Here is a 26,399-nt window from a genome sequence, read left to right on the forward strand (position 1 = left end):
CACATTGTTTGTCTTGTTCATTCTCGTATCCCCGTCACATGGTATATCAATCAAGATGTGCTAAAGTCACGTCAGAGGAAAGAACTGTTGTTCTGAGGGGGAAAAAATGGGCGGGAAGAGAAAATGGTTACCGGGGACCGGAGAGCTGCAGGAATCAGGCCGTGACAGGGTCGGGGACTAAGGAGCGCTCGCCGTCAGGATGCTGAGAGCCGGGACCAGATGGCTGGCCCCCCCACCCCGCCGCCCTCACCCTTCCCGGTACCACGCAAGAGGGACGAGATTTTTGGCGTTCATACAACATGGCAGACATCGACAACAAAGCACAGCCTGAACTTGGTCAAGATTTGGATGACGTTGAAGAAGTAGAAGAAACTGGTGAAGAAACAAAAATCAAAGCGCATCAGCTGACTGTTCAGATGATGCAAAATCCTCAGATTCTTGCAGCCCTTCAAGAAAGACCTGATGGTCTGGTAGAAACACCAACAGGATACATTGAAAGTTTGCCTAGGGTAGTTAAAAGACGCGTGAATGCTCTCAAAAAACTTCAAGTTAAATGGGCACAGATAGAAGCAAAGTTCTATGAGGAAGTTCATGATCTTGAAAGAAAGTATGCTGTTCTCATGGACATATATACACTGTCAAATGTGAAATAGCTAGCTAGTGAGAAGCAGCCGCATAGCACAGGGAGATCAGCTCAGTGCTTTGTGAACCCCTAGAGGGGTGGGATAGGGAGGGTGGGAGGGAGACGCAAGAGGGAGGAGATATGGGGATATATGTAAATGTATAGCTGATTCACTTTGTTATACAGCAGAAACTAACACACCATTGTAAAGCAATTATACTCCAATAAAGATGTTAAAAAAAAAGTATGCTGTTCTCTATCAGCCTCTATTTGATAAGAGATTTGAGATCATTAATGCCATTTATGAACCTAAAGAAGAAGAACGTGAATGGAAACCAGATGAGGAAGATGAAATTTCAGAGAAGCTAAAAGAAAAGGCCAAGATTGAAGATGAGAAAAAGGATAAAGAAAAAGATGACCCCAAGGGAATTCCTGACTTTTGGTTGACTGTTTTTAAGAATTGCTCAGCGATATGGTTCAGGAACATGATGAACCTATTCTGAAGCACTTGAAAGATATTAAAGTGAAGTTCTCAGATGCTGGTCAGCCTATGAGTTTTGTCTTAGAATTTCACTTTGAACCCAATGAGTAATTCACAAATGAAGCGTTGACAAAGACATATAGGATGAGGTCAGAACCAGAGGATTCTCATCCTTTCTCTTTTGATGGACCAGAAATGATGGGTTGTACAGGGTGCCAGACGGATAGGAAAAAAGGGAAGAATGTCACTTTGAAAACCATTAAGAAGCAGCAGAAACACAAGGGACGTGGAACAGTTCGTACTGTGACCAAAACAGTTTCTAATGACTCTTTAATTTTTTTGCTCCTCCTGAAGTTCCCGAGAGTGGAGACCTGGATGATGCTGCTGAAGCTATCCTTGCTGCGGACTTTGAAATTGGTCACTTTTTACGTGAGCATATAATCCTAAAATCAGTGATATACTTTACTGGAGAAGCTATTGAAGATGATGATGATGATTATGATGAAGAAGGTGAAGAAGTAGATGAGGTAATGTTTACCAAATGAGCAAATAATTCTGTATAACACACTGAGAAGCAAATTGAGTGACTTGTGTATTCCTTTGCTATAAATCATTACTCTGTGATATGGGATAAAAACCTTTTTGGAAAAAAATATGATTTTAGAATTCTACAGCCAAACAATGTACGTATGGTTTCAATAAATTGCAAAACTCAAAAAAAAATGTGCTAAAGGCATGTGAATAAGCTGAAGCCATTATTTAAAAGAGAAAAGTAGGTTAAACTTTGCTATTTGAAGAGCTCCAAATTTGCCCTAATTTCTTATATTGTGGATGTTTCTATATGATTTTCTCCCAGAAATAACCAAAAAAAGATAAGCTGCTAATAATACCTTAAAATTATTTTCTCCTTCAAAATGGTGTGCATATTAGATAAAAATTATTCAGACAAAACTTCCATAATCATATTTTTCCCCCTTAATCAACAGTATGTATGTTCTCTGGTGATTGACACTTAGCTACCATCTCATGGTCCATTACACAGAGTCCTAGCACAGGGAAAGCAGACCTTAAGAGCTGATGTGATGCCATGTTAAATATATTTAATTTGGAATATGGATTGATTTTGGCTCATCTAGATAAAACAGATAACTTTCCCCCATCTTATCTTTCTATTCTATCTTATTATTTTTGTTTGATTGTATTGTATTTGTTTTTGTCTGCCACATTTTATATCAAGACAGAATAACATAATGCTGGTCATTAGAATCCCCAGGAGAGCTTTTGTGGTGACCTAAATGGGAAGGAAATCCAAAAAAGAGGGGATATATGTATACATATAGCTGATTCACTTCACTGTACAGTAGAAACTAACACAACATTGTGAAACAACTATACCTCAATTTAAAAAAAAATTTAAAAACAGAACTTTTAGCTGGTTCTGTCATCTTCACTCTGAAAGGCAAGTCCATTCTTGTGCTACCCCAAGGTAGGGCTGGTGACTGCAAACAAGGCATGGACAGGGAAGATATTATTACCAATTGGCAGGTCCCAGAGGACACACAGACATACCTGGACAGACCCAGAGTTAGCCTCCAGAATAACTGGAGGCACACAGAGCTGTCTTCTGCCCCAGGGATAGCTGGTTGGGCAGAGAGAGCAGGGAGAGGCAACTGCACCTGGGCAGGGGGGTTCCAGTGTTGGTCATCACCCCCAGTCCTGTACATCCTGATGACTGTGTAGGAAAGCACATGCTCAGTGAGCTAGGAAACCCCACATTGCTCTGTAAGCTCAGACTTATATTCACAGGTCAAAGAGCCCCAGTAAATTCTTCAGTGGAGGAAAAAAATCACCTGGAGAGTTTGAATGTCCAGGTCTGACCCCATAACAATTAAATCATAATGTCTGGGGGTAGTAGCTAGGCAGCAGTGGTTTCTAAAGATCCTTAGGTGATTCTAGTGTGCCACAAGATTGGAAACCACCGGTGTGCTAGGTTTTAATCTAAGTTCTGACACATACTGGCCTTCTAACTTGGACATGTAATTTAACTTCTTTGTGGAGTTAAATTATGTAAAAGTGGCTGCCTTATAGAGTTGTTTTAAGGATGAAATGATTCAAAATAAAGTGATGGGGTCCATGCATAGAACACAGTAAAGGCTATGGAATTTTTTTTTTTTTTTTTTTGGTGTGTGTGTGGGCATTATTAGTCGTCTCCCTACCAAGTGGAGAAACATCATAATTCATTCTGAGTTAAACTTCTACCACCCCATTCCATTCTTCAGTGTAGCTTGGCTTAACTATGGCCTCCTAGATAGTTTGAGAGTATTATCCAAACCAGGATAATTGTCCACAGACAATTCCTTCAGTGTTGCAGAAATAAACAGAGTCTCTGCTCTTCTAGAATTTATACTTTAGTGGGGGAGATAAATAATCAACAAATCAATATATAATTTCAGGCAGTGTTCATTGAAGCCATGCCAATGCAATAAACTTTACACTGAATTCACTGTGGTTTTCAGCTAAGAATGGCAAAGGGGAAGTCATTTCTGTTCCCTAAAAGGAAGAGTACTCTCCAAAGAGTGAAACGATATATTTTCTTAAAAAGGTAAAAGTCATGTCTCATACAAATACAAAATGAACATGTGTCAAAGATTTTGTTTACTCATTGATTAACGACGGGACCAGTAAAATCTTAGAACTGGTTTAAAGCACATTGTAATGTACCCACTTACATTGTTCAAATCAGAATTGGGAAATGAATTTACAAATAGCTGCAAAATGGCGTTTTCCAAGGAGGGGGATTCAATATGAAGTTCAATGGACACGAGTACTTCTTGCTATCTGTTACCTACATTTAGAGTTGAACAGATGTTGACTGAAAAAAATACACACAAGCTGTAAGTTGAGAATTATGTTTTATTTGTTGTACTTACTGAGGGTTTAAACCCAGGAGACATCCTCTCAGATAGCTCTGAAGGCCTGTTCCAAAAAGGTAACAGAGGAGCCAGGAGATACTGGAGTTTTTTTCAAAAAAAAAATTCCAGGTAGTCAGAACATCAAATAATTACTGTTAATTAAAGAAAACCAGATATCTCAGGTCAATGAATTTAGTGTTTTTCCACATATGAGAAGATGCAAGAGTCTGGGCTTATTAAAATTATTCCTTTGATATGCACCATAACCATCTAGGGCTCGTAACCTATTTTTCTCCATCCTGAATCCCCTCAGGATGCGCCACTTGTGGTGGCTGCAGAGGCTGATTGGCTCCATGGCCACAATAGCCTTTGTTTACTGAAATAGCAGGTTACATTCTTTGTCCACACCTAGCTCCACAAAGAAAGATGGAGAGCTCCTATAGATTCAGAATACCCTGAAAGGTGAGCCAGACTATGGCTGGTTTTTCATTGAAAACACCCGGGAATCTTTTAGTCCATTGCATCGTGTTTCACAATTTTTCCCTATAAAAATCACTCTACCTGTAAACACTCAGCAGCTACCAAAGAGGCGTCAAAGTGAGTGAGAGTGGAAAGCTAACCCTTTCTCCCTCCAGTAAATCCCCGATTCCCTTAGCCGGGAAGGCCCCAGAGCAGGGATTAGCCCCGCCCCCTTTCCCTCGGGCACCGCCCCTGGCCAGCCCCATAATTGAGCTACGTGCAAAACTCACGTGAGCAGTCGTCGTCCCGTGTCGCCTCCGAAGCAGTACGTGGCAGACGTCACTCAGGAAAGTCCTTCGTTCCCAGTTTCTGCCACCTACTCCATCTCGACCCTCTTTTTTTTCCCATTAAATGCTTCTCTTCTTGCCGCTCTCATCTCGGGGATGCTGAACCACCCGCCTCCCCTCAACCCGAACTACCCTAGGCCTATAAGCCCCCCATCTCCCTCAAGTAAGAGGCAGGGATCCATGAGCGCTAAGGCGAGTTGCGGTTCTGATTGGGCGTGAGATCTTGTCAATCTCCAAGTTTTTCCAATCAAGGGCCGGGTCCACCTAGCTTTCCGCTCTTCCATTGGCCTGTGTGCGGGGAAGGTGGAGGAAAAGGGTAAACCGAGCTCGCGCGAGAGCAGCGCTGGGTCTTCAGTGCGCAGGTGCGAAGAGTCTGGCTGGGGCCCGGGCCGGGGGCGGGCTAGAAAACGCGTCGTTTGATTTTGGACAGTGACGGAGTTATCTGGGTTCAACCGCTGGGCAGAAGGCGTTTGTCAGGGCCCCGGCCAAGAACGAGGCCCGCCAGATTCCCAATGGTGTCCATGACTTTCAAGCGGAGCCGCAGCGACCGGTTCTACAGCACCCGGTGCTGCGGTTGTTGCCATGTCCGCACCGGGACGATCATCCTGGGGACCTGGTACATGGTAAGAGCTGGCGAGGCGGGAGGGTACGGCGCTGGGGGGAATGCGCCAGGAGCGGGAAGTGGGGGGTGGTCCGAAAGGGAGGATCCACTGGGAGGGGGTGGGGCGGGAAGGCGTGGGGGACCTTTTTAGGGGCCTCTAACTTTGAGGGGGCAGACTTGTGTCCCGGAATCGGAGTGGTGGTAGGTGGGAATAAGGAGATGGTTTTTGGGCGAGAGTAAGAGGAGGAAAGCGGGACTGGGAAAAGTAGGGGGGCTTGGGGGGCGGGATGAGGGTGCTAGGTTTTGGTTTGGGGAGTTCTGGAAATGACCAGGTTTCGGGATCTTTTTGTGTGCTTCCGTGACCTGAAAGAACTCTCCCTTCCCCCAGTGCTTCCTGGAATTTTTTTTTTTTTCCCAGCGAAACAATTAGGAATGCACCTTGATAGATGCAGCCTAGTTTTAACATTACTTCTTGCTTGAAGGGAAGGCGACATATACATTTTTAACGCAGTTGTCTGTGGTTCCTGGACCTTATTTGTTACAGTGTGTTTGTGATGTTACAGCGTGTTTGTGATGTAGGCAGAAAGGCCTCTGTTGTGAGTGTGGAAGTACGCTTGGAGGTAATACCATTTGCCAGGATTTACATACACTCGATTTGCCTTTTCCTAATGCAGTAGATCCCCTCACTCCCCCATCCCGTGCTCATGAGACGCTTTTCATAAAAGACCTATTCCGGTTTTGAGACCTTTGTTGAGGGCTTACTCCGTTTTGGTCACATATGCTGGCATTCCCTGGGGGCCAAGATCTATGTAATTCTATGTCAGAACCAAGTTGGCAGTGTTATTGATTGGTGGTTCACTAGTAATACCTTTGTGATTTCTTACCACCATCTCCAGTATCCATATACATTGAATCTAATTTGTGACTTCTAAATATGTGCTTCTGTTTAGGTAGTTTTAGGTTATGATGACTTTACAGAAGATTTGACAAAGTTCTCATATTGCCGACTCGGTCATGTTCGCTAATGACTTTGTGATTTTTTTAGTTTTTGTTTTTGGTTTGGGAGGTTGTGGCATTAGTGATACTGCAGTTTCTGATAACATCTGTGAACTGCGAAAAAGGAAAAGCTTTATCACAGGCATATCTTTTTGTCTTTCTCTGTTCTCATTTCTTCCCAACCCAGAGGTTTGATCGAAATCATCACCATTTGGCAAACACCAGATGAGAATCATCTTCAGTTAGGCAGATACAGTTTCATGCCCCACCCGCAGAGGACCATTGGAACTCTACTTTATTCCTAATTGCCATGTTGTTATTTACAGTCTTGCTTCATGAATGCACATGAAAAACAACAAAACTTGAATGTGTAGGCTTATTGGGTTGTTTCTAAGCTTATTTTAATATTTCCATTATTTTTATATTCAGAAACATCATTGCTATAATTATATCACATTTCCCCACGAAGACCGCCCCCCCTTTGTATTTTAACTGATTTGTAAAACTGGACATTGATCAGATCAGGGCAACAGCAGCATTGTATTTCTAACTTTTTATTTCTTCATTTTGCTAAGGGTCTGGGTCTTCAGTTTCTTTTGTTTGTCCTTAGCTCTGCCTTCCCTAAATGAATAATTCAAATCTTTAGGGTCCTCAGGCCTCTTAGTCAACCCTGCTTCCCTCATCCCTAGAAGATGACCTTCCCTCCTACTTAATTGAGAAAGAGCTCAGCAGCCTGGAACTCAACCTGCAAACTTACTCTTCCTGTTTCTTCTCATATCCTTGCCTCCATTCACAGAACAAAGGATTTCTAACTCCTCAAGAAGAAAATAAGCACCATCTCAGTTTCAACCATCCGAATGTAATTGGCTGTATTTCTTTCCAAGGCAGATGTTTTTTTGATGCTATGGGCTCAGCTCATAAAAATTAAGGGAATAGCAAGGAAAATTAGGAGTTATAAACCATGAAACTCAAAATGCAGAGAGAAGAACTTTAGTAAGGGCATTTATTCTCCCAACATAGGGAACAGGGAGTTGTAAATCTGTTTCCCACTGGAAGGACTTGATGTGAAAACATTTTGCATAGCATCCTTTTTGCGTGCTTTAGTTTTATAAAAAGATGCCGTAGCTGTTCTTTCTTTGCATGGATTTCTCTGGTTAGTAGAATATTATAAGCTGCTTACATCAGTTAATCTGTTTTAAGACATATATTGATTATCTACAGTGTAAATGGCTGTGGTGCACATACAAAAAGAGTAAATCACAGAGATGTGTTATTCGTCTTTTGTGTTCCTATTAGCTGCCACACAGAGGCTCTGAAGTGTTTCTTGTCTTGGCCATGGCATCTGCCATTAAGATACTGATGGTATTGCAAAGAACTTTGGAGCAAAGATACAAAAGTGAAACTTAACGGTACAGTGTCAAGGGAGAAGGAGAAGGTGATCAGTAATGTCAGATTCAAATTACATTAAGAACTGGAAAAGGCCATTGGTTTTGTGGATTACAGTATTGTAATTGTATTGGTGACTTTAAAAAGTGTGGCTTCAGGACCCTGGCAATACAAAGACACAATATCTGTCTAGTTGGGGAGACATGTAACATTCAGAAAACAAGATCACCAAGACACAAAACGAAGAGGAGTTGTCTGAACAGTGCATTTTTTTGCCAGAAGCTTCTTTACTAAGAGAAATAATATGGGAGTGGGTGGGTGAACTGGAATGTCACTTCCCTCTCCAAGTACCTTGTCGGGGATACTCTTCCTCTTCTGTTCCAGGTGGGAGAATATGATTCTCTTTAGATTGCCCTGTGCTGTTTGGAACCTAGGGGTTCAGTCCTCCCTCCTGCCGGGTGCAGACACTGTAGCAACGACTTTGTATCTGATATAGTGTCATTGCCTTCTAGAACTGCCTCTACTGGTCGCATGTTAGGCGATTGCACACTGTATAGTAAAGGATTAATTGTATGGTATTAAGTAGTGCAGTAGGACACAGAGACGCCAGAGCCAGTTGAAAGAAGCATGCCTGGCTTAATACCTGGTTTAAGTCATATGAAATTTCAGAATGAGCTCCAGTTTAAACTCTGACGTTCATAAATTGTTTTTTCTATCATTTATTGAAAAATTTGAAGCCATGTGATTTTAAACAACAGTTTCTTATGTGGTGTAAGTGCAGATGCTTATTGAACGATTGAAAATGAGCTTAAAAGTCTGCTGCAGGGGTGTCCTCTTTCATGGTTAATGGTGTACTACAAGAAGACATTTTGAGCATTTGTTATAATTTTAGGTCTTGGAAAGATTTAATATATGGCTAATTTTTCATGAGTGTCTTCACCATAAACAGTCTAAAAGGTAGGTAGCTGAGGTAGAAGTGAAGACAGGCTCCCTCAAGCTGTGTTCCTTTCCAATCCTCACCCCCGACTCCTTTAAATAAGGATAACTTGTGTATATTTAAAAGTTAGTATCTTTCCTCAAATACCTTTTTTTTTTTGTCTCAGTGCCTTTGAATATGCTCTCCAAAATGCTCTCCCCCAAGTCACCTTTTAAAAACTTTATTGAGAAAAATCTCAAATTCACAAAAATAATGAAATAGTATAAAAACCTTTCATTTACTTATCATACAGCTTCAACCATTAACAACCATTTTGCCAATTCCAGTTAGTTATTTATTATTTTTTTAATTGGGGTATAGTTGTTTTACAATGTTGTGTTTCTACTGTACAGTGGAGTTCCCTGTGCTATACAGCATGTTCTTATTAGTTATCTATTTTATACACATTAGTGTATATATGTCAATCCCAATCTCCTGATTCATCCCACCCCCAACCCCCCACTTTACCCCCTTGGTGTCCATATATTTGTTTTCTACACCTGTGTCTCCATTTCTGCCTTGTAGACTGGTTCATCTGTGCCATTTTCTAGATTCCACATATATGCGTTAATATATAATATTTGTTTTTCTCTTTCTGACTTACTTCACTCTGTATGACAGTCTCTAGGTCCATCCCTGTCTCCACAAATGACCCAATTTCAGTCCTTTTTATGGCTGAGTAATACTCCATTGTATATATGTACCACATCTTCTTTATCCATTTGTCTGTCAGTGGGCGTTTAGGTTGCTTCCATGACCTGGCTATTGTAAATAGTGCTGCAATGAACATTGGGGTGCATGTGTCGTTTTGAATTATAGTCTTCTCAGGGTATATGCCTAGTAGTGGGATTGCTGGGTCATATGGTAATTCTATTTTTAGTTTTTTGAGGAACCTCCATACTGTTCTCCATAGTGGCTGTACCAATTTACATTCCCACCAACAGTGCAAGAGGGTTCCCTTTTCTCCACACCCTCTCCAGCATTTATTGTTTGTAGATTTTCTGATGATGCCCATTCTAACCAATGTGAGGTGATACCTCATTGTAGTTTTGATTGCATTTCTCTCATAATTAGTGATGTTGAGCATCTTTTCATGTGTCTCTTGGCCATCTGTATGTTTTCTTTGGAGAAATGTCTATTTAGGTCTTCTGCTCATTTTTGGATTGGTTTTTTTTTTTTAATATTGAGCTGCATGAGCTGTTTATATATTTTGGAGATTAATCCTTTGTCTGTTGATTCGTTTGCAAATATTTTCTCCCATTCTGAGGGTTGTCTTTTCATCTTGTTTTTAGTTTCCTTTGCTCTGCAAAACCTTCTAAGTTTCATTAGGTCCCATTTGTTTGTTTTTATTTCCGTTACTCTAGGAGGTGGGTCAGAAAAGATCTTGCTGTGATTTATGTCAAAGAGTGTTCTTCCTATGTTTTCCTATACAGTTAGTTTTTTAATAGTTCAGTTGTTTTCTTGATGAAGCTTCCTTGACTCCCAGCCAGAGGGATCTGGTTTCCTTACTGTGTACCTGGAAAAGTTACTGCATACCTCTTGTATGTATTTACTAAATAGTACTAATTACACATTAGTATGATTATCTTTTTAAAAATTTTTACCCCCTACAGCAAGATGTCCTCCTTGAGGGAGGAAGATGGTATGCCTTTCTCTATAAACTGTGTGTTTAATAGTAACTTATTAGAGCATTTGAAGTACTTATTAGACATTTATTAAATGAATTATCTCCTCCAAAAATAGTAGGAATAACTCATTTGTAACTGCACATAATGGTAAACAACAACTGTATACATACATTCAACTATATATACATTTAACAACATTTTTAAAGATAGTCCATTTTGGTCTCTCTCTGATGACGGCTCTCTGACTTGCTTGAGACCCCATCAGGTTGCCCTAAAACACTGTTCTGATTATAGTCTTCGCAGATATTAGGTTGTGGCAAAATATGCTGTGGGAAAACTAAAGAATAATGATTAAAAAATCAAACAGAAACAAAACCGGTCCTCAAGGGTCTTCTGGGATGGGTGTGGCGATGAAATGAGAAGCAAAGAGGAATTACTCTCCCCAGGCTGAGTGCTTCCAAGGATCTGATACTATTCCTTTGAAACAAGTGAAATCTAACACATCTGGTCTTCAACTGCTGTATGTTTACTTATATAAAGTGTGCACTAGGCTTATAACACAAACCATATTGTTTATCTCACTAAATACAGTACTGCTCCTACATTGGTGTGTCCATTGCCCATGCTGTTGACATATTTGCTGCATTCTATACCTCTCCATATTACTAGGTTTAGAAGTTGACCATGTATTTTAATTACATTTTTACTAATTTTCTTTCATGAATGCAGTAAAAGGGAAAAATGAATCAGGAATAAATATTCTGGAATTGTTTGTATACAGTTGCTCTCTTCATAGAAATTTTATATTACAAAACTATAAAGTTTTATGTGTGTTTTGAAAAACGCTACATGGAACTTAGTAGAAATATCAACTGTAATCAAAAGTAAATAGGATAGGGCCTGCTTATGAGCACAGGATAGGTGCTCAGTGATGTATCTTTTAAGATCACAAGGATGGGTTTTCCAGATTAGTACTTTAAAATGTTAAGTTGGGGTGCTAATGAAATATAGTTAATTCAATGAAGATTTGAAAAATTGAGCATTTAATGAAATAGTGCTGAATTTATTTTACCATTTCTTGGTCCTTTTGATTAGACCTATATTTGTTTTGTTTAATGTTCGGGGATATGACTCACAGTGAAAAGAAATTTGAAGTGTCACTAATACTAGAAGATAATAATGGGTGAGTCTGTGACTTACCCATGGAAGAGAAGAAAAGAGATTTTTATAAATCCTACATGTGGTACAAATATTTAAGAAGGGAAAATTGAACTCCTGAATATCTTTGTTGTGTCATGTCCTTCACTTAGTAATTGAGTTTGCATGTTTTTCTTGACATGAAAGTGTTTTTCTGTGCAGTGCAGAGCTTTTAAACTATGACCGTATTGTGCTTAGCAAAGAAGAGTTTGGTGAATTGATTTCTAACTCATTTCCATACACAGAATATACAGTGTTTTAGTAGATATATCTGATTGTTCAATAATTAATTCATGTGATTGTATTAACTCATACTCATACACCACATATACTGTCCAAAACCCATTGCAATAGAAGTGGGCAAAAAAAAAAAAAAAAAAAGTCAGCCTTCAACTGGAGAGTCACCTTGCAAATATGATTGTCCCTTGTAAGACCTTTCAAGCATTGAAGGATAAAATACCTTGCTTTAGAGCAGTGCAAGAAAAAAGGCACGTTACTGAACATATTTATTTAGAGGGTAAAGTATAAACATTTTATAGCCTTAAATAATGGTTTATTTTGGAAAGATCTCAAAACAAGGGTTGCTTAGGAATGGTTATAAGTAATCCTATAGTGGTAAGAAGAAGGATGCCTAAAAAAGAACCAGATTTGTATCCTAGCTCTTCAGCTCAGTGAACTTAACACAAGTTATTTCACTTTGCTGAACCTTAGTTTACCCATCTGCAAATGGGTGTAAGTAATATTTACTTCACAAGATTGTTGTGAGGAATAAGTGAAGTAATATAGATGAATTTACTTATTTATAGTATATAGTCAGAAATATCAATTGATTCTGAATTAGGTATTGTGACACTGTTTATCTTATTTAAAGATAAAACTTGGGCTGCATGTCTTATAGAATGTGAAATGCCTTCAGCTGATAAGCTGTGTTATTCAGGGTGGACAGGAGAGAGCTACATAATAGAGATTGTTTAAAACACTGTTGGTAAAGCTCCCATATCCCTTGAAAGTATCGAATGTTCACAAAGGGAAGGAAGACAGATTCTGTGAACTCTAGATAGGGAAGCCTACTCCAATCCTCAAATCATTAGTGTTGTTTTGATCACTTAAAGGAAGTGGTGCCTCCTGGGATAACTGTACAATTCACTAACAACTAGAGGCCTAGAGAATTTCCTTTTTGAATTGGAGTTACACCCTGGTAGACTAAGAAAATTCACCAGATACCAATGATGGGATTTCAGCAAGATGTTTGACAAAGTCTCAAGATGTTTCTCTGGACTAGATAAAGACTTTTATTCAGAGGTTGCTGGCTGATGGGAAGAGAACAGCCTCTGTCTGGCGGCTTTGTCATCAGCCCTCTTCTTTTGTTTATGACTTAGTTGGAGATTCTCATTATATGATGATCATATTTTCAAATGCAGGCAGCTGAGAGTAAGTCTATCCGCAGGGTGTCAGAATCTAGATGGAGAAAATCTTGATAGGCAAGAATGTTAATAAGATGAAATTTGATTGCAAACATATATAAGCGCTTATGCTTGGGCCTCTGAATCCAACTCTACATGTAGATACAGGTGGTAGCTTAGCAGGATCAAATGTGAAAAAGAACTGGGAGTTTTAGGGAGTCACTCATGTGACGTTTAAAAGATTTATGCAGCCAGTGCCGTTTCAGGCTGCGTTAATTGAAATTTGTTAGCCCAGGATATGGGAACTGAGATCCAGATGTGTTGTGATCAGGCTGATCTTCTCTCATGTTAATAGTATGTTGAACAAACTGGAATGTGTGTATGGAGGGGAGCAAAGAGGAACTAGTGAGCCAGCTGGAAAATATGCTGGTTAGAAAACTGGTTTAAGTACCTGAGCGTTTATTCTAGAAAAGACAATATTTGGAGGCATATGTTGGCTGCCCTTACGTGTCAGAGGAGCACTTATTCAGAAGGGGTAGCAAATTATCTCAAACTGTAGAATTAAGACCAATAGGTGAAAGTTAAATGGCACAGTCAGAATCTTTTTAAGCATTTGAGTGTAGCTCAAGAGTTTATAGTTACCTATCGCTGGACAGGAGATAACTGTGGAGGGGCTTTAGGCGTATCTGATGGATCATTACATACTTAGCCCATTGAAATTATATTTATCTGATAGATTAGCTTCTTCAAATCTGGAAATTCTGAGACTGGGATATGAATAAATATGTGATTCAAATGAACAATTTGTGATGATCTCTCATTTTTCATTGTTGTGCCTTCTTCTGTTATATTGACACAGGATCAGTCAAACATCTTTTCTCTGAAATGATTAAGTTTGTACTTTCACTTTATGAAATATTTACTTTAAAGTATTCTTTTTTTGCGTACGCGGGCCTCTCACTGTTGTGGCCTCTCCCATTGCGGAACACAGGCTCCAGATGCGCAGGCTCAGCGGCCGTGGCTCATGGGCCCAGCCACTCCGCGGCATGTGGGATCCTCCCGGACCGGGGCACGAACCCGTGTCCCCTGCATCGGCAGGCGGACTCTCAACCACTGTGCCACCAGGGGAGCCCCCAACTTTAAAGTATTCTTAAAATGGTATTGTGTATTTTGTCTCACAGGTAGTCCCCTTTTTGTGTCTCTGTTACTTCAGGGAAAACAGTGTTAAATAGGGGAAGACATCTAAAGATTGTGCTGAGGACCGCTCACTCCCTGGCTAGTAGTATAATTGGTAAAATGTTATCTTTCACAGGTGGTCAACCTGTTGATGGCAATTTTGCTGACTGTGGAAGTAACACATCCAAACTCAATGCCCGCTGTCAACATTCAGTATGAAGTCATTGGCAATTACTATTCGTCCGAGAGAATGGCTGGTATGTTTTTAGTTGAAAATATCTCCTGCTGATTACACACATACAGTTAACTTGGAGGAGGATTGATTAAATTATGTTTGTTATTATACTTGCCGAGGCACAAAATGTTTTTGTAGGTTTTTTAAAAATTATAATTGAGCATTATAATTGAGCATTTGTAGCCAGAAAATGTAATAGACTGCTAGAAGATTTTTGAGAAATGTGTGTTGTATACATTTGGGTACTGTGGAGAGAGGAGGGGAGAAGGAATTACAAAAAAGACGGAGCCTTTGAGGGTTAGCTGACAAGTTGTAGTAGAGGATGGATTTGCTCATGGAGCAAAAATCTTACAGTAAAGTATAAAATGTGAATTATTTGAATATTTGGTGGTATCTTTTGCCCAGGGCCTCAATTCTTAATATATTTTTATTGTTTAGATGAAGATTTGACATTGGCGTTAAAAATAGAGTACTCCTAGAACATTCATGGAATGAATGTTCATGGAAATTACCTTTTTAAACCTATTTATTCCCTGATAGCAGTATTTTTCATTATTTATCTTTCTCTAACATACAGGTTTAATTTTATATTAAAATTATGTTAAACATTTAATATTTGAACAGAAAATTATGCTTCAAACTTTTTAGTGTGAACAATTTCTTCTTCAGAAAAATTTCATTTCAGAAAAATGTTCCCAGTTCACATGTGTGTTGTATTTATATTGTAGGCTCTTTTTAGATTAGCTTTTATCATAAAGTTCTGTACTTCTGTACATTATGATCTTCTCTGATCCATTAATGAAGTTTTAAAAAAAATTTGGTTATTAATTCAAATGATTCATTGTCCTCAGGGCTAACCTATTTTAGGAGCCAAGTAGAGTTTTCTGGCCATCTGTTATACATTGTAGTATGATAACACTAACAGTTGTTCATACTGTGTTTTTAAAGTGTTTTTTTTTTTAAATGAGTTTCCTGATTGTATTTCCAAATACAGTATATATAATCCTTTAATTTTGTTGTCAAATTGATAGCAGAAATACCAAGAACATACAGAAACATACTTTCTGGCATTTGATTTTTTTTCTTCTGAGTAATCTGTTTTTATTTAAAAGCCAGAATAGAACAATAAATAAAACTTTAGCTTCCGGTGACGTTTTTTGGCATTTATACAATTTTACTTTAGGCTGTAAAATTTTACTGAACCTGCTAATGTCAGCGTTTTCCCTTGTCACGTGTGTTTCTCTTAAAATTGAGGTGTAGAAAAAGATTTATGGTTATTGAGATTCTCGTAGGTCTGTACAACTGACTCTTGTTAGAGCTGCAGGGAAGAAGTCACAGATTCATTGCATGTTGCGTGAGTGTTGTTGCTGCTATAGAGAAAATCAGATCTATTCATTATCATATGTTTGTTGATTATATTCTACCGAAGCCCTGTTATTGAGCAAATATAAAAAAAAATACATAGTTCTTGGTCATATGGTAGTTGGTGTTTCTTTGGAAGGTAAGATTTTACTTTCCTACAGACCCAGTATTGCAAAGGTAAGTTAATTTCTAATCATTGGCCTGATAACTGATTTTTTAAAATGAGGTTTGTGATTAGTTATTTTTAATCAGCCAAATAGTTATTTTTAATCAGCCAAATCAGTGACACTCAGTTTATAGGAAATACTTCTGCAGCATATGCAGGCTGTTTTTCAAATATGAATTCATCCTTATTTATACTCACTTTGGAGATGGGTGGACACGTGGGGCCTCCAAAGGAGGTGCTGAATGTAATGGTGGCTGGGAACCTGAGGTTCTTCTCTGGCATCTAGCCTCTCATATTTTGTTTGCCTTATTGATTCACACATACTGGAGTGTCCCTTGTTCCAGGCATGAAATGTGTTTCCCACCCACCACCCCATCTCTCCTGTTTTGCTTTTTGTTGCTCCAGCGAAAGACCTTGAACTTCACTTTAATTATTCCGACACTTTAAGAAGTCAAAATCCACTCCTAGTCTTCCAGTAACAGATTTTTGAAAGCTGATTGTTTGAATGATAAATTTTGCTTTCAAGTTTGTTTATATTTGAATTCTTCCCTTTGAGTGCCATTTTGCGTGCTGCAGCAGGGAGGTTCTTTAAGTCCTTAACGTTTAGCTATCCTGTGTCCTCTAGGAAAATTTAAAGAGGGCTGTTCTTACTTAGTTTAGTGCCAGATATTGATGCTGTGTGCATTGCCAAGTGACAAGATGATACATAACGTTTATCCAGTAGTGTGGACATTCAGCAGTTAGTCTAATCATTCATCTTTATTAGTGCCTTTCAGGTTCTTAACTAGCCAGAGTCAGAGAATCAGCTTTAGATTTGTGCTGAGAAGCTCATCAAGTCAAGTGTGGGGGCTCTTTTGGTTTGTTTTTGTTTTGTTTGAGATTACATGAGTGCTTTGTGAGAAAATTTAGTGAACATGGATTAATGTAGAGAAAGGCAGCAATCTGAGGAAGGGTTGAGGAACAAAGAAGAAAATAGACCAGGATGTAGCAGAGAAGCCATGGTTGAAGGGATGCGGAGCAGGGATTTTGGGTGTTGAAATGGGAGTGGGGGATTAAGGGAGAACCTTGAATTTCAGGCTGTGTATTTTATCTAAGGCAGTTGGGGGCATCTGTACAACCCTGTGTTTAATACATCTGTCTCTTAAGCAAATACCAGCCTTTTACTCCAGTCAAACCCTGCTTATCTCACAAGACCCAACTTGTACCATTTCTTTCGTATTTTTTCCCTGATTCTACAGGCAAAACCAATCGTTTCTGCTTCTGTTGTAGCACTTGCCACACTGAATTATAATTATCTATTTCACATCTTCAGAAGTTAGACTCTGAGCAGAGATCTGTCGCTGGCAGAGTACCTGCTTCATGTGCCGTCCTAAATAAGTGGCAGTGCGTTGTGGCCATTTAACAAACAAGAAAAAGGCACGGATTTCTCAAACTTCATTACTTAATAACATTATTTTGTCATAAAGAGTTTTATTCTTTTTGTTATATAAGTAGCTTAATTAGATTCTTCTTTTTGTTTTCTTAGATAATGCCTGTGTTCTTTTTGCCGTCTCTGTTCTTATGTTTATCATCAGTTCAATGCTGGTATATGGAGCAATTTCTGTAAGTATTCTATGATTTTAACTTTTTTTTTTTGCTGTTTATTTATTTTCTTTAATTTTTTTAAAAAATTTATTTTGTATTGTTTTTTACATCTTTATTGGAGTATAATTGCTTTACAATGGTGTGTTAGTTTCTGCTTTATAACAAAGTGAATCAGTTATACATATAAATGTGTTCCCATATCTCTTCCCTCTTGCGTCTCCCTCCCTCCCACCCTCCCTAACCCACCCCTCTAGGTGGTCACAAAGCACTGAGTTGATCTCCCTGTGCTATGCGGCTTCTTCCCACTAGCTATCTATTTTACATTTGGTAGTGTACATATGTCCATGCCACTCTCTTGCTTTGTCACAGCTCACCCTTCCGCCTCCCCATAACCTCAAGTCCATTCTCTAGTAGGTCTGTCTTTATTCCTGTCTTACCCCTAGGTTCTTCATGACATTTTTTTTTCTTAAATTCCATATATATGTTTTAGCATACGGTACTAGACTTTCTCTTTCTGACTTACTTCACTCTGTATGACAGACTCTAGGTCTATCCACCTCATTACAAATAGCTCAATTTCATTTCTTTTTATGGCTGAGTAATATTCCATTGTATATATGTGCCACATCTTCTTTTTTTTTTTTAACATCTTTATTGGGGTATAATTGCTTTACAATGGTGTGTTAGTTCTGAGTTTTACTGAATGGTACCCAGTCATTGCATATACGTGATGTGATGTTGTGGTTGCTGTTTCTTTCCTTCAGTATCAAGTGGGTTGGCTGATTCCGTTCTTCTGTTACCGGCTTTTTGACTTCGTTCTCAGCTGCCTGGTTGCTATCAGTTCTCTCACTTACTTGCCAAGAATCAAAGAATATCTGGATCAGTTAGTAAGTGTGTATGCTAATTAAACTTTTTTTTTCATTCATTGAAATTCAGAGTCAGCTTTTGGGCACTATTTTTATTTTAACCTCCCCTGTTTCTTTTTTAAAATGTTTTAAAGCAATTATTATTACTACTCTTAATGACCATGTTGAAACCAAAAAGATGAAAATAGAATATCTTCTTGCCATACCACGTGGACAATCCACTATTAAAAGTCCCTAAAGATGGATATCATAGAACTTCAGGAGTAGTTCATCTTTTGTTTTGGGTATATGAAAAACATAATAATTTGACTGTATTTGGCACTTATTGGAGTTGTAGCTTTCTGTCTTTGCAGGCATCTGTAGCAAATATTTGATGCCTTCTATAGCCTTCACTCTATTCTAGGCAAACTGTTAGTGAATGGTATAAATAGAAACATAACTTCCTTCTCTTCGAGGAGCAAAGCATGTGTTTGGGGAGTCAAGACATGAAGATCTCATTTGTGATAATAAGCTAGGGCTGTCCCATGACAGCAGTAAATGAGCATAAGTTAATGACATGGGATGGAGAGGCAGGGAACACTGTGGGCTGAAGTAAGGTCTGGATGGAGGTGTGGGATCCAGATGAATGGAAGTTTATTTAACAAATGCTGTCTTTTGGGGAATTTTCTTGAAACCCACTTCAGATAGTCCATTTTGCATACCACAAATTTATTATTCATTCATTCAAAAAACATTTGTTGATGGCTTCCTGTGTGCAAGGCACTCTGCTCAGTCCTAGGGCTACATCAGTTAAAACTTACTTTCTAGTGAAAGAATTGGGAAGTTGACGGTTATTGAATTAAAATTGTGATAAAAACAGTGAAGTAAAAGTGTCGGTTGCTTTGTGAGTGGGTATCACACAGATACCACACCTGGGGTGGGAAGTGAACTTTGAATTGCACTCAAGAGTCTGAGCAGGACTTGAGATAGGAAAAGTACAGAAGAAAGTTCCAGGTAAAAGAGATGCAGGAAGGAACGTGGCATAGTCAGGGAACTCAGAGGTGACCGCGGTGGCCCGGCAGACGTGGTGGGAGCAGCCTGTGATGGGGCTGGAGAGAGGTGGCCCGGGGCAGGGCCTGCTGGCCTGGTCAGCAGCTTCCTGAGCATAGTTCTCCCTGATCACGTAGTCCTTGGCTGAAAATTTGCAAGGCTTCTGAATAAAATTTATAACGTCCCCCCTGGAGCCGGTCCCATTGAGTTTTTGTCCTTTTCTTATTTATAGATGAAGGCTTAAAGAACACTTTTGTTCCAAGGAGACACTTCGTAGCTAGGGTTTGGGGTTGGTGTGTGGATACGATTTTCTTCTGGTCCTTGGGATTTCTGTGTGCTTTTTTAATGAAAATGTAAAATTATTTGGGCCTTTGTGTTGATGTTTCCATTAAAAACAGTTAGAAGTTTTAAAAGATTAAATGAACTTTATAGAAGAACATCAAAAGGAATTTACTATTCCTTTGGCAGAACCCCAGTGGTTTCTCTGTTCTGTTATTCACTTGGTGTCCCAGACTGGAAGATGCTTTCTCTGTTGGCCAGCTTGTAAATCCTAAATTAGTTTGTAATGCCTTTCTCCCTGAACCTAGCTCATTGCCTTGCACACAGTAAATGCTAAAGAAATATTTGAGTGAATACAGCTGATCTGGGCTTCCCTGGTGGCACAGTGGTTGAGAATCTGCCTGCCAATGCAGGGGACACGGGTTCGAGCCCTGGTCTGGGAAGATCCCACATGCCGCGGAGCAACTAGGCCTGTGAGCCACAACTACTGAGCCTGCGCGTCTGGAGCCTGTGCTCCGCGACAGTGAGAGGCCCGCGCACCGCGGTGAAGAGTGGCCCCCACTCGCCACAACTAGAGAAAGCCCTCGCACAGAAACGAAGACCCAACACAGCCAAAAATAAATAAATTAAAAAAAAAATACAGCTGATCTTTTTCAGAACATTTTATGTGTCCAGTAAATAGTATAAGCTTGCCTGGCTTCATAACCAGGGACGTGCCTTCTTTTGGCCCCTTTCTGATGAGCATTGAGACTGACAATTGGCTTTTTTTTTTTTTTTTTTTGGCCACGCCGTGAGGCTTGTGGGATCTTAGTTCTCCGACCAGGAATGGAACCCCGGCTACCGCAGTGGAAGCACGGAGTTCTAACCAGTGGACCACCAGGGAATTGCTGACACTTGGCTTTTAAAAAATCATTTTCCCCATGTAGGACTGAATGGCCCATGAAACTTAGGTAAATCTCAGCACCTCCTGACTTAGTGACCCAGGGACAAATCTGGGGACATGTACAGGAGACAGTGTGTTCCCAAAGGCCAGGAAGATGTAAAATGAGCTCAGTGTAGACTCTTAGGAGTATTCTGAGTGTTCAGACATATATTTTAAGTGATCAGTAGCATGCATCAGTGATGCTGAGGCTTAAAAAGCACTTTGAGTTAAATTCTGTTTATAAATTTTTATTGGAATATCAGTTCTGATTTGGGTGCCTTTTGTATTCTTAAGATGCTTTCTAGGTTATCACAAAATACAGGTGCCATGGCTGAATTATAAGTGTGTGTGTATATGTTTAATTAATAAACTTTAGTTTTAGAGCAGTTTTAGGTTCATAGAAAAATTGAACAGAAAGTACAGAGTTCCCATATACCCCCTCCTGCCCACCCAGCCTCCCTCACAGTCCATATTCTGAGCCACAGTGGATACTTGTTCCAGTTGATGCACCTGCACTGATACATCATTATCACTCAAAGTCCGTGGTTTACATTAGAGGTCACTTTTGGTGTTGTGCATTCTGGGGATTTGGACAAGTGTGTAATGACATGTACTCACCATTGTGATATCATAACAGAATAGTTTCCCTGCTCTAAAAATCCTTTCTGCTCTGCCTATTCATCCCCCACCCCCCCTTTTTTTTTACAGCCTGATTTTCCCTATAAAGATGACCTCCTGGCTTTGGACTCCAGCTGCCTCCTGTTCATTGTTCTTGTATTCTTTGCCTTGTTCATCATTTTTAAGGTGAGCTGCTCACTAAATATTTGGGGGGCCATTTGGACTGTGACACTGTCCATCTAAACCTTCTTGTTGCTGTGTCTCCTTACAGTTCTCCTATTCTGATGTAGTGGTAGAGACAGCTTCCAGGGAACGTCCTCCCTCTTGTTTCCAGGCAGTGGTTGGAAGCGCCAGGATTCTTCCTAAGGAACATCATTGTGTTTTTGGATGTGGTTCATGATTTGGATTGAAAATCTGTTAAAATTCCAAAGGTTCAGAAATAGAATTTCTTCTGCAGCACAATGGTTGCACACTTGAATTGGAATCCCAAACTCTGGTTTCTCTGTAAAACAGTGGTAATAAAACCTGTGACATTTAAGTGAGGGCAGGTAGGAAAAGCACCTGGCCTGTGCTAGGTCCAAGTGGATGCCGGTTTCCTTCTCCGTGGAGAAAAGTGGGGAGAGCATTATAAGTCACCTTCATTTTAGAGCAGGTGGTCTATTGAGTTTCGAGCATATGTAAATTTTGTTTGTATTCTTTTAGGCTTATTTAATCAACTGTGTTTGGAACTGTTATAAATATATCAACAACAGAAACATGCCAGAGATTGCTGTGTACCCTGCCTTTGAAGCACCTCCACAGGTGAATGATCCTTTACAGTATTAAATCTTCACTAGCCTTTATCAGTTATTCCAAAGAGAAGACCCTGGATCTTGACTTTCTCTTCAATGCCATAACTGTGGTTTAGGGATAATCCTAAACTTGTGGATAGCTTGTATCTACAAGTTTCAGCCTTTCCCACTTGGAATCCTGGGTACATGGGCTAGAGGCACCCTGCACTGCTCATCTCATTCTGTTTGGCCAATAGGTTTGATTCGTAATCGGTCTCCAAGCGTTACATTTTGAGGGGGAGATCAGACAGGGAACCGCAGTGTGGGCGAGCCAGGCTCTTGGCTTCTGGAACTTCTAAGGATAGGGTACCATCAACTGAAGCTTGTGTTGCTTTCCGAAAACATCCATATGATCCAGTGGGGAAGCTGATTTTCCTGTGGGGAGATGAATGCAGTGGATTCCAGGAGTCTGTTGGGAGGCCTACCTCTCAGGCCCTCTAGTTGCTGCTGTACTGTTTTCCCAGGTTTCCAGCATGTAGAGTATATGTGACCCATGTAGGGCCAGCCTGTCACATTGGAGTCACTTAGATTAAAAATGCCACTCTTCTACACAGATGTGCCCTTTACCTTAGAGCAGAAGACACAAGTACTTGATCCTTTGCCTACAGATTCTGATGAAATACAGCCTCATAATGGAGCGTTCCTTTAGCGTGGTTCAGCGGGACCCTTCACCGAGATCCTAAGTTCCTGAGGTGTACTTGGCACTGCTGCTTTATCAGTCACAGTGGAGCGAGGGAAGGGTGGCGGCACATACCGCCTGTCAAGGCGTCCTGGTGGCCTCAGGGTCAGTTCAGAAGCAAAATTTTGTCTGCCCTCCCTCCTTCCATCATCCATCTCTAGTGATCTTGGATCAGACGTCTCACCTGCGTGTAAAAGCTCCAGGTTATTAGTCACCTCTACTCTCAGGAGCTATAATTGACCCTCAGACAACATGGGTTTCAACTGCGAGGGTCCACTAATATGCAGATGTTTTTCAGTAGTAAATACTACAGTACTATACAGTCTGCGTTGAATCTGCAGATGTGGCACTGCAGATACGGAGGGCCATCTATAAGTTATATGTGGATTTTCAACTGTGCAGAGTGTCGACGCCCCTAATGCCCACATTGCTCAAGGGTCAGGTGTACTCAAGGGTGAAGTGTACTTAGCTAATGGTTTCTTCAGCTCTTCCGTAGGTTTATATACCCCTATTAAAGGTATTAATTCTGAAAGCTGAATTATTCAGATAGAATTTTAAAGGAGAATTAAGTCTAATATAATTTTTTGTCTCTCTTCAGTATGTTTTGCCAACCTATGAAATGGCAGTGAAGATGCCTGAGAAGGAACCACCACCTCCTTACATACCTGCCTGAAGAAATTCTGCCTTTCTCAATAAACCCTATACCAGCTTTTTGTCTTGTTTATTTTACAAAATGCTGCAACACAGGGCTCTTCAAACTTATTGGATATAAAGTACATTTTCCTTTGTTTAAATACTAACAAGCTTTTTGGATAGCTATTAAAAGTCAGATTTTGTTGTTGTTAAGTGTATTACATTTTAATAGTTTTTGAAGACAATCTAGGTTAAGCAAGAGCAAAGTGCCATTGTTTGCCTTTGATTGGGGGGTGGGTGGGAAGCGGGCATTCTCTACACATATTCTTTTTTAACTGCACTTTCTTTATATAATAGTTTGCATTTTGGTTATTTGCTGCCCTGGATACTTCCAGGAAGAATGAATGAAATATTCAGGGTGAGCGAGTTCGGTATAAGATCCGAGATTTTCAGCTCTGAAAACAGGAAAAATATATAACATTTTAACTTGACTGTGGAAGATGATGGTTGCATGTTTCTAATTTTGTATGTTTCCATCTTTGTGATAAGATGCTTTAATAAATCTCTGAAATATTTATTGTTTTTTTTTTTAAATCTGTTATCCTTTTTTGATAGGTGAAACCCAACATTTTCTATTACAATAAACTCAGACTGCCAGGGTTTTTTAGTACTTTGAGAATAGCCATAGCCAAGCTCGGTGGACCCAGCTGGGCCTGTTCCTGTCCCTGGAGTGGATGTGTGGACCATCACAGCTTCTGATCACTACTTCATTCGCAGCAGGTTTGTCTTCTGGGAAAGGACACAGGCCTTACACTTTTTAACTGGAGAACAGTCATAATATATTAATCCCAATTATTTCCACCAAGGAAGGGGAAAATGTTATTGTTAAGGGATCATTTTCCATCAGAGGGAAAACTGTTGTCACGTAACAGTTAAATATCCCAGTAAATATACCCAAACTGTTTGCCTTTAAAAGTTCATTTTTTTCCTTCTGCTAGTGCTAGAGAAACACTAGGTTACTTAGTATATTTGATTCTGAAATTCAGATAGAGGTAACACTGAAAGATAAATGCTTAGTCCTGTTTTTTAAAATAAGCAACTTCACCATGAGTAGCTCATACATTTCACCATTCTGACTCATAAGTTTGATACTCTCTTCGCATTCCCACAAAAATGTCTCGTGAGATGCTGATGCCCTCCTAAATCACAAAGTTCTGTTATCCTTTCTAACTTCATTTTTTTTTAGTCATTCAGTGTTACCAACTACCTAACCTTCAAAGTCACTCTTCTCTTGGCCTTCAAAATATTGTATTGAGGTTTGCTTATCTTTTTAATTACTCAATTTCCTTCTCTAGCTATCTTCACCCACACCTACACTTGTCCATGCCACTCTGTATTGTGGTTTTGGCTATCTTGCTTCACTTTCTCAACTTTTACTTAACACTGTATAGCTGCAAAAGCTCTGTAAAGTTCCAAGTGTTTCTGAGATCTGTCAGCTCAAGGGTCCCATGAGGCCCTTGTTCCCAAAATTGAGCTCACCAGAATATACATTCTCTCTGGCATCCTCTATTGGGTTCAATACCCAATTCTCACTTCTATTTAATCTTGAGCAAAAGTTTAATGCAATTCAATAAGTTTTGAGCATGTACTTTGTTCCAGGTTCAAGAAATGTAGGGATGGGCAAAATGTAAAAAAAAAAAAAATTCCCTGGTCTTATTTTAGTGGGGAGAGGCAGATGATTTAAAATAACCTGTATAGTAAGTTAGTGATAGAGCTATGGAGAAAAAAAAAAGAAACAAGGAAAGGTTGGGGGAGGGAGAGTGCAGTTTTAAACGGTGTCAGGAAAGGCCACACTTTGAAGGTGACATGTGAGTAAGACCTGGGGAATGAGGAAGGAGGAATATCCCAGGCCAAGGGACCTGCAGGAGCACGCCAGGTATGTTCAAAAAGTAGCTTGGTGAGTGGAGAGGGAGGAGAGTGGGGCATGATGGGAGACAGTGCAGAGAGCTTTTGAATTGGCCATTGCAGGTCATTATGATGACTGTCTTTATTTATTTATTTATTTTTGTGTTGGGTCTTCGTTGCTGTGCACGGGCTTTCTCTAGTTTCTGCGAGCGGGGGCTACCCTTTGTTGCGGTGCGCGGGCTTCTCATCGCGGTGGCTTCTCGTTGCGGAGCACGGGCTCTAGGTGTGCAGGCTCAGTGGTTGTTGCTCGCAGGCTCTAGAGCGCAGGCTCAGGAACTGTGATGCACGGGTTTAGTTGCTCCACGGCATGTGGGATCTTCCCGTACCAGGGATGGAACCCGTGTCCCCTGCATTGGCAGGTGGATTTTTAACCACTGCGGCACCAGGGAAGTCCCTGATGACTGTCTTTTAGTGGACAGGAAGCTACGGGTTTTAAACAGATGAGAATCCTGAAATGAATTATACAGCTTCTTGGAGTCTCTCATCTGGAAAAGGACTCATAACTCACAGAGTTGTAAATAAATGCTGTAATTCATGTACCTACCCTAGTACAGTGCCTAGTACATAACCGAAAATCAGTAGCTGCTGTAAGACAGACTGTATAGGGAGCTGCCGAGAAATCACATGATGGATTCAGATAAACTTGATTTTAAACCCCAATTTTGCCACTGATTTACCATGTAAGTGTGGCCAAGTTACTTAACTTCTGTGAGCTTTAATTCATACAATAACTTCCTAAGATGAAGCCAGTGTGTACAGCGTTTAGCACAAGTGCAGACTTGTAGTAAGTACTCAGAAGAATACATTTTTATATACTGAAATATTTTAAAAATACTACTTAAAAGAAGATTTTACTAAGTGGTAAATTCTGTACATTGGTCATTCTCTCCTCTGATCATTTGACAAATGGACTTTCAATGAATTGGCTTTGGAGAATGATTTGGTGAATTGGGCTGCTTCCTTTCCTCTCCAGCACCTACCTCCATTATAGCTCATGTTATATTGTATCTGTGTCCCTGTTAGTGGACAACTTGGAAATAAGGGCCT

At 39.9% G+C, this 26,399-nt stretch overlaps 1 protein-coding gene and 1 pseudogene across 2 annotated transcripts; both read left to right on the top strand.

The window, feature by feature from the left end:
* The first annotated feature begins 296 nt into the window (after positions 1-296).
* On the top strand, positions 297-1,774 carry LOC115854291 (nucleosome assembly protein 1-like 1; annotated as a pseudogene).
* A 3,059-nt stretch (positions 1,775-4,833) lies between these two features.
* Positions 4,834-23,962, top strand: LAPTM4A (lysosomal protein transmembrane 4 alpha). Of its 2 annotated transcripts, none has more exons than XR_009566163.2 (7): positions 4,834-5,444; positions 14,321-14,441; positions 17,473-17,549; positions 18,296-18,418; positions 21,336-21,431; positions 21,517-22,046; positions 23,353-23,403. XR_009566163.2 is itself a non-coding variant. In XM_030858336.3 (7 exons), the coding sequence occupies exons 1-7, from the start codon at positions 5,334-5,336 to the stop codon at positions 23,425-23,427; spliced, it is 702 nt and encodes a 233-aa protein (XP_030714196.1). In that variant the 5' UTR covers positions 4,850-5,333; the 3' UTR covers positions 23,428-23,962. The 2 variants fall into 2 exon arrangements, 1 of the variants encoding a protein (XP_030714196.1); XM_030858336.3 differs by having other exon boundaries at positions 4,850-5,444; positions 21,948-22,046; positions 23,353-23,962.
* The last annotated feature ends 2,437 nt before the right edge of the window (positions 23,963-26,399 follow it).

Source organism: Globicephala melas, chromosome 12, assembly GCF_963455315.2.
Source record: "Globicephala melas chromosome 12, mGloMel1.2, whole genome shotgun sequence".
In the NCBI taxonomy this organism is placed as follows: domain Eukaryota; kingdom Metazoa; phylum Chordata; class Mammalia; order Artiodactyla; family Delphinidae; genus Globicephala; species Globicephala melas.

What these genes read in the sequence shown, in the direction of transcription:
- LAPTM4A (XM_030858336.3), top strand. Translation starts at nt 5,334, where the DNA reads ATGGTGTCCATGACTTTCAAGCGGAGCCGCAGCGACCGGTTCTACAGC. An exon ending in TCCTGGGGACCTGGTACATG is followed by an intron (nt 5,445 to 14,320) that starts GTAAGAGCTGGC and finishes TATCTTTCACAG; the next exon opens with GTGGTCAACCTGTTGATGGC. An exon ending in CCTTTGAAGCACCTCCACAG is followed by an intron (nt 22,047 to 23,352) that starts GTGAATGATCCT and finishes GTCTCTCTTCAG; the next exon opens with TATGTTTTGCCAACCTATGA.